This window comes from Corvus cornix, chromosome 8 (assembly GCF_000738735.6).
Source record: "Corvus cornix cornix isolate S_Up_H32 chromosome 8, ASM73873v5, whole genome shotgun sequence".
NCBI classification, from domain to species: domain Eukaryota; kingdom Metazoa; phylum Chordata; class Aves; order Passeriformes; family Corvidae; genus Corvus; species Corvus cornix.
The window spans coordinates 24,245,927-24,261,641 of record NC_046338.1 but is presented as its reverse complement, the minus strand read 5'-3'; the positions used below and the strand labels follow the sequence as shown (position 1 = coordinate 24,261,641).

The 15,715-nt window shown below is 60.2% G+C and overlaps 1 protein-coding gene across 3 annotated transcripts; it reads left to right on the top strand.

The window, feature by feature from the left end:
• Positions 1 to 1,854: 1,854 nt before the first annotated feature.
• On the top strand, positions 1,855 to 14,834 carry DDR2 (discoidin domain receptor tyrosine kinase 2). 3 transcript variants are annotated; one of them, XM_039556438.1, is made up of 17 exons: positions 1,895 to 1,975; positions 5,459 to 5,559; positions 7,387 to 7,489; positions 7,610 to 7,841; positions 7,925 to 8,072; positions 8,202 to 8,307; positions 8,681 to 8,864; positions 8,936 to 9,179; positions 9,298 to 9,360; positions 9,487 to 9,617; positions 10,099 to 10,309; positions 10,794 to 11,017; positions 11,133 to 11,269; positions 11,633 to 11,824; positions 12,029 to 12,257; positions 12,791 to 12,940; positions 13,371 to 14,834. In XM_039556438.1, the coding sequence occupies exons 2-17, from the start codon at positions 5,469 to 5,471 to the stop codon at positions 13,506 to 13,508; spliced, it is 2,583 nt and encodes an 860-aa protein (XP_039412372.1). In that variant the 5' UTR covers positions 1,895 to 1,975; positions 5,459 to 5,468; the 3' UTR covers positions 13,509 to 14,834. The 3 variants fall into 3 exon arrangements, with proteins under 3 accessions (XP_039412375.1, XP_039412372.1, XP_039412373.1); XM_039556441.1 differs by lacking the exon at positions 5,459 to 5,559 and having other exon boundaries at positions 1,855 to 1,975; XM_039556439.1 differs by lacking the exons at positions 1,895 to 1,975; positions 5,459 to 5,559 and adding an exon at positions 6,225 to 6,461.
• The last annotated feature ends 881 nt before the right edge of the window (positions 14,835 to 15,715 follow it).

The window sequence follows — 15,715 nt, the reverse complement described above, 5'->3', positions numbered from 1 at the left end:
TGCTGCCTGGGGTGGCTGCAGACAGGGCCTCAGCCCCGCAGTGCTCATTTGGGGTGTTCCTGGAAGAAGCTGAGAGTTGCACCTTCCTCTTACATTTCTTCAAACAGTCGCAAGCCCTGAGCAGGTAGGAACAGGCAGGTGTGTTGCACTGCTGGCATGCTCAGGGTGAAACCAGCCTGGCACTGAGCCTTCAACCAGTGCCGTGTGCCCTCTGCTTTTCCTGGAAGGTCTCTTTGGCTCCTGCAAGAGCCCACTGCCACGGAGTGTGGTGTCCTGATTCCCTTGGGCAGAGCAGCCCTGCCGCCTCCCCTCCTGTTGGGGAAGAAGGATAGAGCTTGGCCAGCTCCTCTCCTGATCCTGATGTGGTCACAGCCTCCCACTGCCCCGTGGCTGCCTGGGGACTTGCAGGACTGGGAATGGGACCCAAACCACTCCCTCTGGGGGAAGTCACCACATCTCCCCCCCCAGGTGGCTGCTGGGCATCCTAGGCTCAGCCAAGTACTCGGTTCCCTGGGCACTGTGCCTGGGCCACCAGGGCTGTGCGGGGGGTCCTGACTGGCGCTGTGCCTGCCACTGGCTCACCGCAGGCTGGCTGGGCTGTGTGTGGCCGAGGCTTTTTGCTTTTTGGCTTTGCAGACCACCACCTTTGCATTAGGTCCTAGGACAGAGCGACGGGGTGCTGGCTGCTGCCGAGTTATTTGAGCACCAATTCCAGGTAGCAGGAGGGGAGTGGAGCAGAGCTGGCTCGTGTTTGTGCTGGTGTACACGTAGGGCAGCCTGTGCTTCTCCCTGCCGGCTGATCTGGGGCAGTACATGGGGCACTGCTCTGACCTGCTCCCTGCCAGCCCGGAGGAAGCTGTGCCCTGTCTCTGTCACCCTGGGCAGTCCTGGCTCAGTGGGTGCTGCAGCCCCTCTCTGGTGGCAGTGATGAGGGTCGCCAGTGTCTGCTGTGGGCGGTGGGTGGCTTCTCCTGCCTGTGATCCAGTTGGTTTGTCTGGAAACTCCAGGCTAAGAGTATGGCAAAGAGGTTGGTTCAGGAGCACAGCTACAGCCCTGGGGCTTTGGGGTGTCTAGTGGGACAGGAAAGCCTTTTAGGGAGTTGCTGGCCTGCTGCCAGAGGTGCTACTTCCCTCCCATAATGTGAGAGTGGAATAAAAGACAGCCAAAACAGTCTGGAGAAAAAAAAAAATCTTTAATTGTGGTTTTCGCTGTTGCACGAAAATTATCATGAGCCCATTATTATTATTTTCTCCCTGCCGGGTTGCGTAGCCGGTGGCCACCGTGCCAAGCTAGTGCCTGGAAATGATGTCAAGCCCCCAGCTCCGCGTGGAGCTCGGGGAGCTGGAGCACTGATCCCGTGCCCTGTGCCAGGCAGGTCGGCTTCTGGCCGCTGTCCTGGCCACGCGTGCCCGTGCAGGAGTCCCAAACCCGGCGCCGGGGGCCCGGAGAGGGGTAGCCCATGTGGGACCCTCTGGGCTAGCTTTGGGGTCTTGTGGAGCGTCCCCATTGCCCGCATTTTGGGGGTGATGCACGCGGCCCCACAGTGCAGGCGGAGGGTCCTGGACACACGTGCCATGCCACAGCCACGGGGCAAGCATTGGAAAGTGAAACGTTGCCTATTGCTTTAAGTTCCCTTGCTGGCCACGGGGACTTTTTTTTTTTTTCTCTTGCGCTATGAATGGGTTTTGCTGTAAATTATAGCTTTGCGCACATTCCCTCGGGCCGAGGAAAATAACCTCCGCCAAAAAGCCAGCCCGGATCGCTGACTGGCTCCCCCTCTCCGCTCCCTAATTGAAACCAAATGTGCAAGATGTAGGATTGTGGGATTTCTGGCCGGCTCCCAGGAATCCGCAGAATGCGAGCGAGCTCCCAGAGGCATCTTGCATCAGCCCGGGGAAGTTTGCTCCTCGCCTGGCTCTCCCGGCCCGGGCGAGGGGCGAGGAGCCCACCCGCCCTTGGCCACCGCCCCGCTCTGGTGAGTCGCTCTCGGCTGCGTGGGGAGGTGTTGGACCCTCCTAGGCTTGGGGTTTTGGGGGTATGGGTCAAGCGTGCTCCGCGGCGGAGCCCCGGCAGAGGGGCTGCGGTGCGGGTCTGCCTGGGGAGGGTCTGGGCAGCAGCGGGGCAGTGTCCTCACTCGGGGAGGTTACAACTGACCCCTTTTCGCCATCTGACCCCCCCCAGTGCCAGCGTTTCCTGGTGTTCCTCCTCAGCTCCCGCCTATGTGTCTGTTGGCACAGTTGGCGGCAGTGCTGGTCAGCCAGAGAGGCCCTGCTGTCCCCAGGGTCCCCCAGCCAGGCACCAGGTCACGCTGCCGAGGGGAACACAAGGGCACTGCTCTGATGTTTGTGAGCATCGTGCCCCAGTCCTGGTGCTGGGCACCCGCTGGTGGCTTCCCAGCCTTGGGTGCGTTGGAGCGATGCTGTGGAGCCCTGCTCCGCAGCGGGGCGATGCCGTGGCACGGAGCGTGGAGCAGGGCTGGGAGCTCTCGGCTGTTGGGGAGCATTGCTGGATGCAGCACCCACGGGATGGTGTCCCCCGGCCCCCAGCTGTGCTCCTGGCAGGTCTGTCCAGGGCAGCTGGAGTCATGAGGACGTGCTGGCTGCTCCTCGCACCCCGGACGGCTGCGATGCCCCAGGCTGAGCCAGCGAGCCCGTGGCTGGGGAGGTGCTTGCTGCTGCAGAAAATGGGGCTGCATCCAGCCCAGAGAAGGTCTAAAATGGCATTTTTGGAAGGGAGGAGTACTACGGGTCCCGGCATGCTGCACTGTGCTCCCACCAAGGCTGTGCCGGCGGCACGGCATGCTGGGGGCTGTAGTGCCAGCTGGGGCAGGGATCCTGAACCCCCTTATCCCAGCTCCCTTGGGCCAGGGTCACAGGGAGCCTGTCGTCACTTGAGGACATTCCCTGAGTGCGGCCTTGATCTGTCCCACCCACCTGCCATCCCAGCGGGATGGGAGCCCCAGCCCCGTGTGAGGACAGGGGCTCTGCAACAGGAGCCCTGGAAGTCCTGGGAGCCTCGTGTCCAGGACCTGGTGTGCACAGAGGGTGCAGGCTGCTGCCACCCAGCCCTCTCCCCACGGATGATGCTCTTCCAGTGCCAGCAAAGGTGACAGTGCCCAGCTGGGGACCTCACCCTGCTGGGGACCTCACCTGGCACAGGCTGAGGGCAAGAGGGACCATGGGTCCAGGTGGGGTTTGTCTCTTAAAAAATGGGGATTCAGTTTTGTCCCCAGTTATATCCCTTGGTTATTTCAGTAGAATAAGGAAGGAGGGAAATAAAAAGGGAAAACAAAAAAAAAGCAGCAGCCAAGGGAAACTCAAACCCTGGGCGATGCCAGGGAGGAGCTCAAAAAACTCTGCACTAAAACTTTCCAGTGATTGAAAATTCAGCAAACATTTTAAGGCAAAGCCTTACAAAACCATCCCTTTTGCAGGGCTGGTGGAACAAAACGGATTTCCAGCTGGGCTGCCACTACTGCCCGTGTGTTTGACCGCGTGTCCCTTAGCCCCCAGCCTTGTGGCCCGAGTCACTGTCCCCACACACACTGTCCCCCAGCCCCACTCTCCTGAGGCACTATAAGCACTTCCCAATGGCTAAGTGGGGATGATTTCCCTGTATTAGACTAAATATGAATGCATTCCCTACAGGAGATTACAGCATGTGGTATCCTGATGCTTAAAGAGTTTACTCAGCCTGAAAGAATAGTGGGGAAAAAACATCCCTGGATATTTTTTGGAATGCAGAAGGAAATTAAGATTTTAATGTTGGGGGGAACTGGCTATCATCAAACGCAGGAGCCTCCTGCGTGTGCCTCTCGGCAATGCAGCTGAAATTCCCAGTTGCAGCTGAGTTAGTTGCAACTAGCTACAGTCTCCCAGCTGGGAATAGGGGTAAAAAAGCAACCACATATGTGCTTTTCAAAAAAAAAAAAGGAAAAAAAATAGAAAAAAGGGGGGAAATCATCCCAAGTGCAAGTGTTTACTTGTGCCTCCTGCAGAGCTCATGGCGTTTGGCAGAGTTCCCCAGCGATCCAGCAGGGTGCTGTGGGGTGCACAGAGCCTCTAGCAGAGTGCAGGTGGCAGTTCCTGGGGTTTTACTCTCCTCTTGGGTGTTGGTGCGGCCCCAGCAAGGCCCGGTCTCGCTCCTGCCACGCCGAACCCCAGCTTTGTCAGTGACCAGGGCCGTATCCAGCGCATCCCAGCTGGCTTTGTGGGATGTGGGCATGTGGTATGTGGCAGCTGGTTTGGGTGGGTTTGGTCTTTCTCTTGGTGGTGGGGACAAGGCAGTGTGGCGATGCAGGGACACAACCAGGCATTCACCTGCAGGGTCAGTGGTGCTGGGCTGGTTCAAGATGTGCCAGCCAGGATAGACATCCCTGGTACAGTGGGCTTGACTGGGATTTACCCCAGCAGCCAGCCCCCATTTGGCCAGGAGCTGTGTTCTCTTCAACCCCCAGGTTAGTAGGTTGTTCTCTCAAAGGTTAGTGTGAGTTTAAACTAGATTAAAACAGCCTTTTTTAACAGAAAGAGAGCTAATTGCATCTGGTGCTGGTATGAAGTGTCCTCTTGGCAAATAAGAGGAGCTCAGGGAGCCTGGGGCAGGGCTGGTTATGTTTAGGGGTGTCCCTGGTGCATCCCCCAGCACCGTGCTGAGCCCCATGGTGGCTACCCAGAGGTGTGTGGGCACAGTGGGAGCTGCTCTGGGGGTTCCTGGCAGCTGAGGGCTGGCTGGAGCCAAGGCAGTGGCTGTGGTGACAGCCCTGACACAAGGGCAGGCACGTCCTGGGGAGATCTCCTTGTGCCGTGGGGCTGACCCCTCCGAGGAGAGGCCTCGGCAGCACCAGCCCTTTTTCTCCCCATGCTGCGGGTCGAGTCCCATTGCCAGGACCCCCAGGTCCCCTCCAGCCCCATCCCAGGCTCCCCTCGAGGCAGCGGGTGCGAGCTGGCTCCCACACCCTCTGTCCCTGGGATCCGCTCTGCCATGGGGAGCTGCCGCAGTAAATACGCTGCAAATCTCGGGTGGTTATCTGCGCTCCTCTCTGCGGAGCCAGCAGGCAGGGAAAGCGCTCTAGCACCCTGCTATTACTGTCTTATTGTTGTGCAACTCCTTGCTTTCAAAGGCGGCCGAGGGTGGGCGGCCCAGCCAGAGCCTCTGTGCCCCGCGGTGCCCGCAGCCGGTGCTGGCCCCGGGCACAGCCCAGGGAGCTTTCCGCGGGTCCTGTGGCCATTCCACGTGGATGTGGCACACCATGGCTCCCAGGGGTGGTGGCCAGGGTCCCTGTGACCGCCACCACAGATCTGAGGCTTGGGGCTCTGTTCCTCCTGCGAGGCTGAGGTGGGGACATGAGGTCTCGTGCAGGAGAAGTGCTCCGATGCTCAGCTGGCTGCCCCAGGCGGGGCTGGTGTTTGCCCTCTCCTGAGCTGCCCCAGCGTGATGAGCCCTGGCTCTGTCTCCACAGGACTGCCGACATGTCGGCCATCCCCAGGCCGGCCCTGCTGCCACTGCTGCCCCTGCTGCTGCTGCACATCCCACAGGCTGCGAGAGCCCAGGTCAACCCCGGTAAGTGAGACAGGGACCAGGTGCATGCAGGTGCCATAATTTCATTTCCCTGGTCTCTGCTCCTGCCAGATGGCCAAGTTTGGGCTCGCATCATCTCCATCATCTCTGGGACTCTCCTGGCTCTGGCAGCAGCCTGCACCTGCCTGGTCGTTCTGCTGTCCTGCACCTCACGTGGGCACCTGCAGCGACCTGCAGAGCTCCCTCTGTGTGCCACGGGTGCTGTCCTGCCACTGGCGACTGGCAAGGCGTCGGACATGGCAAAGCACTACCCCAGAGCCCTGGGCTCTGAGTGGGGCCTTTCCCCTGGGGGCTCACTGTGGCTGGAGGCTGCCAGGTGCCAGGGTATTGTTTTCTCTGCTGGGCTGTGCCTTCTCTGGTGGTTTTTGCAGCAAACCAAGGCTGGTTTTAGTGAAGTGGCTTGACTGGGTGCCTGGCTTCTGCTCAGAAACCACAACAGTGCACCAGCTGGCAGCAGAAGTGTGTTTAGATGGCTGTTCCTGCAGGGCTCAGCCCCATCCTGTGCTGCAGGGATGGACAGAGCCCAGGTTTTCCCAGGGTTTCCCCAGGGAGTCCCTGTAACAAGTCCCTTCAAAGGCTTCTTCCGTCCGTGGGAGGAGTTAGCTGGGTCTTCCCTGGAGGTTGCATGGTGCTTGCTTAGGGAGGCAATCCTGCTTCTCCTGCAGACATCTATGGCTGGCAGAATTGGATTTGCCTGGCCAGGATTGTTATCACCAAGACAAAAAACATGGGCTGGCTCCATGCTTGGCAAGAATTAAATGGGAATTCAGCGGGAGCTGTGCTCTGCAGAGCATCACGAGTGGGAGAGCAGGAGACAAGAAGAGATGCTCCCACTGTGCCAATGCTCATGATGAAGATGCGCTCATCCCTCTGCCTGATGTAGGGTATGGTCCCTGTGTGAGGTGTCCTGGGGGTGGTGGCACAATGGGATGTGGGTTCCTTGCCGGTGCAGTGCCAGGCGAGCCAGGAACCGTGGGGGTAGGAGGTGGCCCAGGCACAGTGTTGTGCCTGGTCCTTGCCACCTCGGTGCGGGTGTTTGCTTGGGGTGGTGTGTGGAGGGAGCGCGGTGGGCTGGAGCCGGCAGCCAGACGGTAAACATGGCCAAACAAGCCGCCCTTTCAGCAGTGCTCTTGGCAGCCAGGCGTGAAAAAATAACTCCTGTGAAGCAGTGAGGATGCGGTGCTGAGGGAGTCAGCTGTCACTCGGGGGTGCAGCCCGCCTGCCACCCCGGGTACTTTTCCACTCACAGCCAGGCTGGGAGCAGGGCTGGTGATGGGAGCTGAGGGATCAGCAGGGAGGATGAGTGCCTGTCTTTGTCACTTGTTCCCCCAGGCAGGGACAGGGAGCAGCAGGGCAGCACGACACAGTTGCTGTTGGTGAGATTTTTGGGCAAGTGGCCTCCGGACTGAGCCCTCTGGAGCTCAGCTCATGGGGACAGCAGTGCCACCTCACAGGCTTTCCAGCACAGCCAAGATCCTTGCCAGCAAGCCTGACAAGATCCCTGGGGACAGGGCCCGGTGTGCCTGTCAGGCCTTGGAGTGCCACCTCCCCTTCTTCCCACTTAGCTTCAAGCTGGGCTGGGATCAACTCCTGGCCAGAGCCTCCATTTGACTGGGAAGGTGCCTGCTTTGGCAGGACTGTCCCATCCTTGCTGCATCCTCTCTCTGTAAGCCAGAGGGATGGAGAGTGCTGCCCTGGGGCTGCAGTGCCTGAGGTTGGGTGGATGTGCCCAAGCCCAGGCCATTTCAGCTGGGCTCGGAGCCAAGGAGGGATTCCCTCCTGCTCAGCGCCCTGCCGGTCTCATTGCAGCCGTGTGTCGGTACCCCTTGGGAATGTCAGGTGGGCACATCCCTGACGAGGACATCTCAGCCTCCAGCCAGTGGTCTGATTCCACGGCCGCCAAGTATGGACGGTGAGTGTGGGCACCCTCCTGCAATAGCCACAGCAGGGGCTGGGCTGGCATGGAGGGAGAAGGGGCACACCGGACTGGCCTCGGCCACCTGCAGACATCTCCTCCACTCTGGGCTCGCAGGCTGGACTCAGAGGATGGTGATGGAGCCTGGTGCCCCAAGACCGCAGTGGAGCCAAATGACCTGAAGGAGTTCCTGCAGATTGACCTGCGCGCCCTGCACTTCATCACGCTGGTGGGCACCCAGGGGCGCCACGCCGAGGGCCATGGCAATGAGTTTGCCCCCATGTATAAAATCAACTACAGCCGGGATGGCACCCGCTGGATCTCCTGGAGGAACCGGCACGGGAAGCAGGTAAGGAGGCAGGTGAGGGCTGCATTGGATGGTAGGTGAGGAGTCTCCTCCTGCCCATCCCCACTGTGCTCCTCTCTCTCCAGGTGCTGGATGGAAACACCAACCCCTACGACATCGTCCTCAAGGACCTGGAGCCGCCCCTTATTGCTCGCTTTGTGCGCTTCATCCCTGTCACTGACCACTCCATGAGCGTCTGCCTGCGCGTGGAGCTGTACGGCTGTGTCTGGCTGGGTGGGTGGTCCTGTCCTGTCCCTGTCCCCGTGTCCCCAGTGCCCACCTGGCCATCCCAGTGGGGGCTGTCTGTCCTGCAGCAGCAGGGATTGGTGGGGTGTCCATGCACTCACCCTTCCCTCCCTGCAGATGGGCTGGTGTCCTACAACGCACCAGTCGGGCAGCAGCTCATCCTTCCTGGGGGCACCATCATCTACCTGAACGACTCGGTGTACGATGGGGCCTTCGGGTACAGGTGAGGACTGCATGCCACAGGGGCGGTAGGTGTGGGGGCTGTTTCTTCCCTGCACTGTCAGGCTGATGTGCTGATCCTCAGTAGAGCAAATGTTTGTGGTGTCCTTGAGGTGGGGGACATGGCCAGCCTGGGGAGGATGCACATCATGAGGGGGACAGCTTGATGAGGAAAGCAGCCCCAGCCCTTCTCTTGGATTTGCTCTAGCTGCACCACATGTTCAGCACCCCACAGCCTTTTCCAGAGAGAACATCAAGAACAAAATTCCCCCCTAGGCATCCCAGAGCCTGTGAGGAGCTGCCAGGGGGTGCTAGGTGGTGGCAGGTTTGTGGGGTTGGTGAGAGTCATGGTCCTTCTGTCCCCTTGCACGTGCCAGCATGACAGAGGGCCTGGGCCAGCTGACGGACGGGGTGTCGGGGCTGGACGACTTCACGCAGACCCACGAGTACCACGTCTGGCCGGGCTACGACTACGTGGGCTGGCGCAATGAGAGCACGGCTGGCGGCTACGTGGAGATCACCTTCGAGTTCGACCGCATCAGGAACTTCACGGCCATGAAGGTCCACACCCCCCCCGCCCTGTCACCCGTCCCCGTGCCCCTCGGTGGCCGTGCTGACAGGCTGCCCCACAGGTCCACTGCAACAACATGTTCGCCAAAGGGGTGAAGATCTTCAAGGAGGTGCAGTGCTACTTCCGTGCCGACGCCAGCGAGTGGGAGCCCAGCGCCGTCTCCTCGGTGCTGGTGCTGGATGATGTGAACCCCAGCGCCCGTTTTGTCACCGTGCCCCTGCTCCACCGCATGGCCAGTGCCATCAAGTGCCAGTATTACTTCGCTGACACCTGGATGATGTTCAGTGAGATCACCTTCCAGTCAGGTAGCTGTCGCCATGAGCCCTGTGGGGACCGGGCCCTCCTGGGTGGGGGGCTCAAGGGGATAGTGGGGCTGTGGGGCACCCACAGCCCCCACCCTGATGTTCTCTTCTCCCTGGCCAGACGCAGCCATGTACAACAACTCGGTGCCCCCCGCCGAGGCACCCGTGGTCCCCACCACTTATGGTAAGGCATGGGAAGCATGTCACCCTGTGCTGGGTGGAGGCCTGTGCCCCATCTCATGGAGGAAAGGGGCAGGGGCCTCCCCACACCCCACTGTGACCAGCTCTTGCTGTCCCCTTCTCCGGCCAGACCCCACACTCAAGGTAGACGACAGCAACACGCGTATCCTGATCGGGTGCCTGGTGGCCATCATCTTCATCCTGGTGGCCATCATTGTCATCATACTGTGGCGGCAGTTCTGGCAGAAGATGCTGGAGAAGGTGGGCAAGCGTGGCATGGCTGGTGAGGTGCCCTAGGGCGGGGGCTCATTCTGGGTAGGTCCTTCTGGGAGCTCAGCATGGAGAAAACAGACTCCATGCAAGGGCTGATGCTCCCTTCTCCTCCTCAGAAAGGTTGTGCTTTGCACCCATCTCCCAGGCAAGGGGACTTAGCGGAGCAGGGTGGTGGCTTTGGGGCTTGCCTGTTTGTCCATGCCTCTGTCCTGAAGCTGATTTGGGGAAGAGGAGCCTGGGTGTGGAGGGTTCTCACCACAGCCACCACCTAACCAAGGTCACTCACAGAAGTGATGTAGCCAAACCCTTCTCCATAGAGGCAGACAAGAGAAGGGGGGAACATGAGGACAAACCCAGGCAGGTGTTGCAGCCCCACAGAAAAGGCACTAGAGAGGAGGTTTGGGCACATCCCTGGTACCATGGAACACAAGAGACCCCACCTCTCTCCTCCCTTGCCCCACTGTCACAGGCATCAAGGAGGATGCTGGATGATGAAATGACTGTCAGCCTCTCCCTGCCCAGCGAATCCAGCATGTTCAACCACAACCGCTCCTCCTCCTCCAGCGAGCAGGAGTCCAGCTCCACCTACGACCGCATCTTCCCCCTGGGACCCGACTACCAGGAGCCCTCCCGCCTGATCCGCAAGCTACCTGAGTTCACCTCGGGGGAGGAGGACACAGGTGAGAGCCAGGACACCCTGCATGCTCAGAGCCATCTACCGTGCCCGAGCCTGCAGCAGCCCTCTCTCCCCAGCCCCAGCTTTTGGCCACTCTCAAATACTTTGTCACAGAGGGGAGAGGTCGCACAAGCCCCTGTGCACCCCACACAAAGGTCACACAAAGCCTGTGACTGAGAGCCATCACTAACATCCACTGCCAGACTAAGCTGTGTCCCTCTATCACCCTTGGGATGCTCTGGCACCTCTTCCTCAATGATCTGGAGGTCAGGCATTGATCTCTGCTCATCTGGTGCTCAGGGCTTGATGGGTGTGTTTGCCATTGATGGGGAAGGAGTGGAGCAGCCTGTGATGCCTGCAGGAATGCAGCCCTGTGGGGCGGTGCAGGGGCTCTGGGGAGGACAGGGACGGAGTGTGAGCAGCCACCAGGAAGCAGAGGTGCAAGGCAGGACACCCACGGCAGGGCTGGCCCCGCTGTGTTGTCCCAGGCTGCAGTGGCCCCGTGAAGCCGTTCCAGGCCAGCGTCCCCGAGGGCGTCCCGCACTACGCCGAGGCCGACATTGTGAACCTGCAGGGTGTGACAGGCGGCAACACCTACTCAGTGCCAGCCCTCACCATGGACCTGCTCTCTGGCAAGGACGTGGCCGTCGAGGAGTTCCCCAGGAATCTGCTGACCTTCAAGGAGAAGCTGGGGGAAGGCCAGTTTGGGGAGGTGAGCAGGAATTGGGCCTGCCCCGAGCAGGGCTCAGGCAAAGCTCCTCCCAGTTTGCAGAGGCTGTGGAAGACTGTCAGTGAGCAGAGGTAATGGCTGCCCCTTGCTCCCCCAGGTTCACCTCTGTGAAGTGGAGGGGATGGAGAAGTTCACAGGGAAGGACTTTGCCCTGGAGGGCTTGGATGGCAGCTCCGACCACCCCGTGCTGGTGGCTGTGAAGATGCTGCGGGCAGACGCCAACAAGAATGCCAGGTAGGGGCTGAGGGGTGCACACACCCCAGCACTGCCCCCCATGCAGAGCCTCACCAGCAGAGCTGGGATGCTTGGAAAGCATCCCCTGTCTCCATCAGCTGTATGCTCAGTGCAGCTGCAAGGACCACACCTCTGAGCTCCCTGGGGATTTTGGGCTGTCACATGTCAGGATCCTTGGTCCTAACCAGCTCCCCAGTGCCTGTCTACCTGCTGAGCCTACCCTGCAGCCCACGTTCCCCAGTTCCAGGGGAGGGGTCCCCCAGGAGGCTTGGGCGGGTGGGTGGCACTCTTGGCCAGTCTGTGCACACCATCATGCCCCTCTGGGTCTGTCTATCCGATCCGTGTGGTTTCTGTTCCGGAAAGGAATGATTTTCTGAAGGAAATCAAGATCATGTCGCGGCTGAAGGACCCCAACATCATCCGGCTGTTGGCAGTGTGCATCACGGATGACCCCCTGTGCATGATCACCGAGTACATGGAGAATGGGGACCTCAACCAGTTCCTGTCCCGCCAGCAGGCAGGCGGCCCCCCCGCTGGCCACGCACCCACTGTCAGGTAGGGCTGCCCAGGATAACAGGGGCAGGCAGCACTGCTTGCTCCCAGGACACCTCATCTGGGTGCAGCTTCCTTCCTGGGCTTGCTCCTGGGACTCCCGTGCACCCTCCTTCCTTCCTGCCTTCCTGCCTTCCTGCCTCCCTCCCTCCCTTCCCTCCCTTTCCTTCCTTCCCAGCTCTCATCCCTCCCTTGTGCCCCTGACAGTGACCTGCGGTTCATGGCCACCCAGATTGCCTCGGGCATGAAGTACCTCTCGTCTCTCAACTTCGTGCACCGGGACCTGGCCACGCGCAACTGCCTGGTGGGGAAGCACTACACCATCAAGATAGCTGACTTTGGGATGAGCAGGAACCTCTACAGCGGGGACTACTACCGCATCCAGGGCCGGGCGGTGCTCCCCATCCGCTGGATGTCCTGGGAGAGCATCCTGCTGGTACATGGGGGCTGGGGTCCTCTGACAGGCACTGACACGGCTCTGGGGATACTCTGTGCCTTGTTTCCTGGGGCTGGGGGGTGCAGAAGGGATGGGGAGGTCTCTGCTCTCTGCAGCCCAGATTTGGGGTGAAGCATGGGGAGAGCGGGAGTGGTAGCAGCTTTTTAAGGCAGGCTGGGGGGACTATGGTGATTTTTGATGTCCCAGTGCAGGACATCCTTTAAGTGGGATGCTTGGCATTTTATCCTGGCCACGGTCAGACCTGGAAGAGGGAGCAGTGTCAGTTTTTACCTTTGCAGGGAGCTGGGTCCTTGGCAAGCCCCAGCTCTCAGAGCAGTCACTGCCAGCCAGACCTGGAGCTCACCAGGCCCTGGCCCCAGGCAGAAAGCAGGTCTGTGGGGCCAAGCACCCCTCTGGGCGCAGATCTGGATGCTGAAGCATCCAGGAAAAGGTTTTGATCCCTGAGCATCTACAACTTCTGGAGCAGGATGGGGTAAAGCCCATGCCTGACCTGCTCTGCTCCCTCTGGCCAGGGCAAGTTCACAACCGCCAGTGATGTGTGGGCATTCGGTGTGACGCTGTGGGAGACCTTCACACTCTGCCGGGAGCAGCCCTACTCCCAGATGTCCGATGAGCAGGTCATCGAAAACACCGGCGAGTTCTTCCGGGACCAGGGCCGGCAGGTGGGGATGGGATGGGATGGGATGGGATGAGATGGGAGGGGCAGCAGTGCACCTGGGACATCGGGGACCTGGGGAAAGACTTTAAGGTGGCCGGATAGGGAGCTTGGCTGTGAGGCAGTTATGGGACAGGAGCTCCTCTGGGAAAGAATCCTGGTGAAGGGCCCATCATGGCAAACCCTGCACTTTACACAGCCCAAGGCACTGCTTGCTCACTGACCCCACTTGAGTGTTAGGGTCTGGGGGACAGAAGCAAGTGTCCCCAACCACCTCGCTGTGCCATCTGGGGGTCACCTTGCCCCTGGGCACACAGCAGTGCAGTGCCTCACCCTGGGGCATGGAGAGATGGGGCACCCTGCGAAATGGGGCTCTCCGGGAGCTGGTTTCTGTGGCAGTAACTTTCCCTTTGCCATTTTTGCCTTTTGTTTTGCAGACCTACCTTCCCCAGCCTGCGCTGTGCCCTGACTCAGTCTATAAGCTAATGCTCAGCTGCTGGAGACGGGACACTAAAGACCGTCCCTCCTTCCAGGACATCCATCGCCTTCTCCAGGAGTCAGCCAGTGAAGAATGACCCTTGGCTCCTGTCCATCCTGGTCCCCATCCTCCCCTGTCCCCAGAGGAGCCCCATATGCAAACTGAAGCCACTTCACTCGGTCTTAGCCATAAACCCCAAGCAGCTGCTCTTGTTCTCATTGTACAGTGAAGCCTCAGAGGAGACCCCCAAGGACAGCAAAGAGCCACGGATGGGGCAGCTCAGACCTCCCGCTTCCTTGCAGACCTGAGCCCGGGAGCAGCACGGGCTGGGATGAGGGTTATTTATTGACGCAGCGCGTTCTTGGTGACAAGGACCGGGACAGAGCGGCTTCTCTTCCCTGGCTGGAGGGCAGGAACTGCAGGCGGCCTTTCTCCGTGAGGAAGCTCAGCCCACGTGCAAGGCAGGCGCCTGGGGAAGGGATGTGTGCAGGTGTGTGCCCACTGGAGCAGGGACAGAGCAGCAGCCACCACCTGCTCAAGGAGGAGCTGGGAGCTGCCACTGCGTCTCACTGGGCTGTGCAATTACAGGGTGAAAACATAGACTCCACGGACATTTGGGGCTTTGGACGTGCCATGTGGGGAGGCAGGAACTGCCCTCCCTGCTGGTCATCCCCAGCTGCACAGGGAGAAGACTGAGGGCATTCCCAGCACCTCACCCAGCTGCTGGAGTGGGCAGCCAGGGAGGAGCGGGCATCCGGTGCCGAGGGACATTCCCTCACTGACCACGGCCACTCCAGTGCAGCTCAACTGCCCATGAAATGCATTTTGGATGCCCCGTGGGTGATGCAGAGCAGCTGGCAGCAGGATGCTAGCACCTTTCACTTCCATGGGGAAATCTCCAGGTCCTCCTCCCCCAGGGTTAACCCACGTCTTCATCTGCCAAGAGAGGAATGCATGTAGCAGAGTTTCATTGGCAGCTGCCTGATGCCCATGCCTGCAACAGCCCACGGGCATGGAGCAGGGCACTCCAGCTCTCCCTGGCTCTCAGTCTGGGATCACAGTCTAGCTGAAGCACCTGAGCTGGACTCTGCCACCCTGAGCACCCCACAGCATTCTGGCACCAGTCTGTCTTCCCAGATCTGGCAGCATTATGAGCAAACTGGGCAGGTGTCAAAGCCATGTGCCATCAGGACCCCTGGCAGGTTACCAACCATGCCCCAAAATCAGACCCCCTGCAGATGGACAGGAGGAACTTTGGACTTTGAGGGTACACAGACCCCTCCACACTTCTGTATGCATTAGTTCAGCATCATCAGTCGCGCGTGGCACAGTTCCCAGTACCCCCTTGCTAAGGCATGTATATATTCAGTAGATGCACCTATATGTAGGGGCAAACCCGCTGAAGAGACACTTGGTACGAGAATCTGGTTCCATGGTTTCCTTGTGGCACTTCTGAAGGCAGCTCAGCTCGCTGCGGGGCCCTGGAGCTGCACCGTGTGCTTGGGATGTGGTGTGGGAACACAGGTAACAGCCTAAGAGTTAGAGCAAGGATGAGCCAGAGACCAGCTCCCTGACCCACACTAGCTGTCCATCCCAGGGGGTGGGAGGGACGCTCTGTTGCAGGCTCAGCATCCACATCAGGACATGTCCACCAGCAGGACCGGGGCAGGACAGGGGCTCTGGGAGAGGGGAGGGCTGTGCCCTGCAGAGAGACTGGCTGGTCTCCCGTGTGGTCCTGCTGGCCGCGACAGAGGATGTCTCATCCCTCCTGAGTGTGTCGAAGACGAGGACAGGCTTTGTTCCTGTAATGGAATTGGTATCCCTCGGGTGCCCTCTCCGTGCTCAGGGTGAGCTGTGGCCCATCCCAGCCCCGCCTCAGCAAGCTGGGAGCACTGCGGCACGCAGGGGCACATCTGCAGCTCCCAGGGCCCGGGCACCCTGCACGGTCTGCACGGCCCCGCAGTGTTCAACCACACACTGAGCTGTCTGGGGGCAGCTGTGGGGGCTGGTGTGCCCATCCCTTGCTCCCGCTGGGACCCTGCAGAAGCACGGCTCTACCTGAGGTGTCCCGGAGCGCCCTGCGCGCCCAGACCTCCCTGCCACGGCGGCGCCGGGAAACGGGGCCCTGGTGGGCATTTCCTCTGGGCTGCAAAACGTTCCTGTGGGGCAAGGGCTGGGGGGCTGAGCGGAGCGGCAGTGAGGGACACAACGGGCTCCTCTTGGCCGGGAAGGGGAAGGGGAAAAGGAAAAGGAAAAGGAAAAGGAAAGCAAGGCAAGGCAGCAGGCAGACCCGAGCGGAGTGGG

Coding starts and splice junctions, on each gene's coding strand:
- DDR2 (XM_039556438.1), top strand. CDS start 5,469: ATGTCGGCCATCCCCAGGCCGGCCCTGCTGCCACTGCTGCCCCTGCTG. Junction 9,180..9,297: donor TGAGATCACCTTCCAGTCAG/GTAGCTGTCGCC, acceptor CTCCCTGGCCAG/ACGCAGCCATGTACAACAAC. Junction 11,018..11,132: donor GGGAAGGCCAGTTTGGGGAG/GTGAGCAGGAAT, acceptor TTGCTCCCCCAG/GTTCACCTCTGTGAAGTGGA.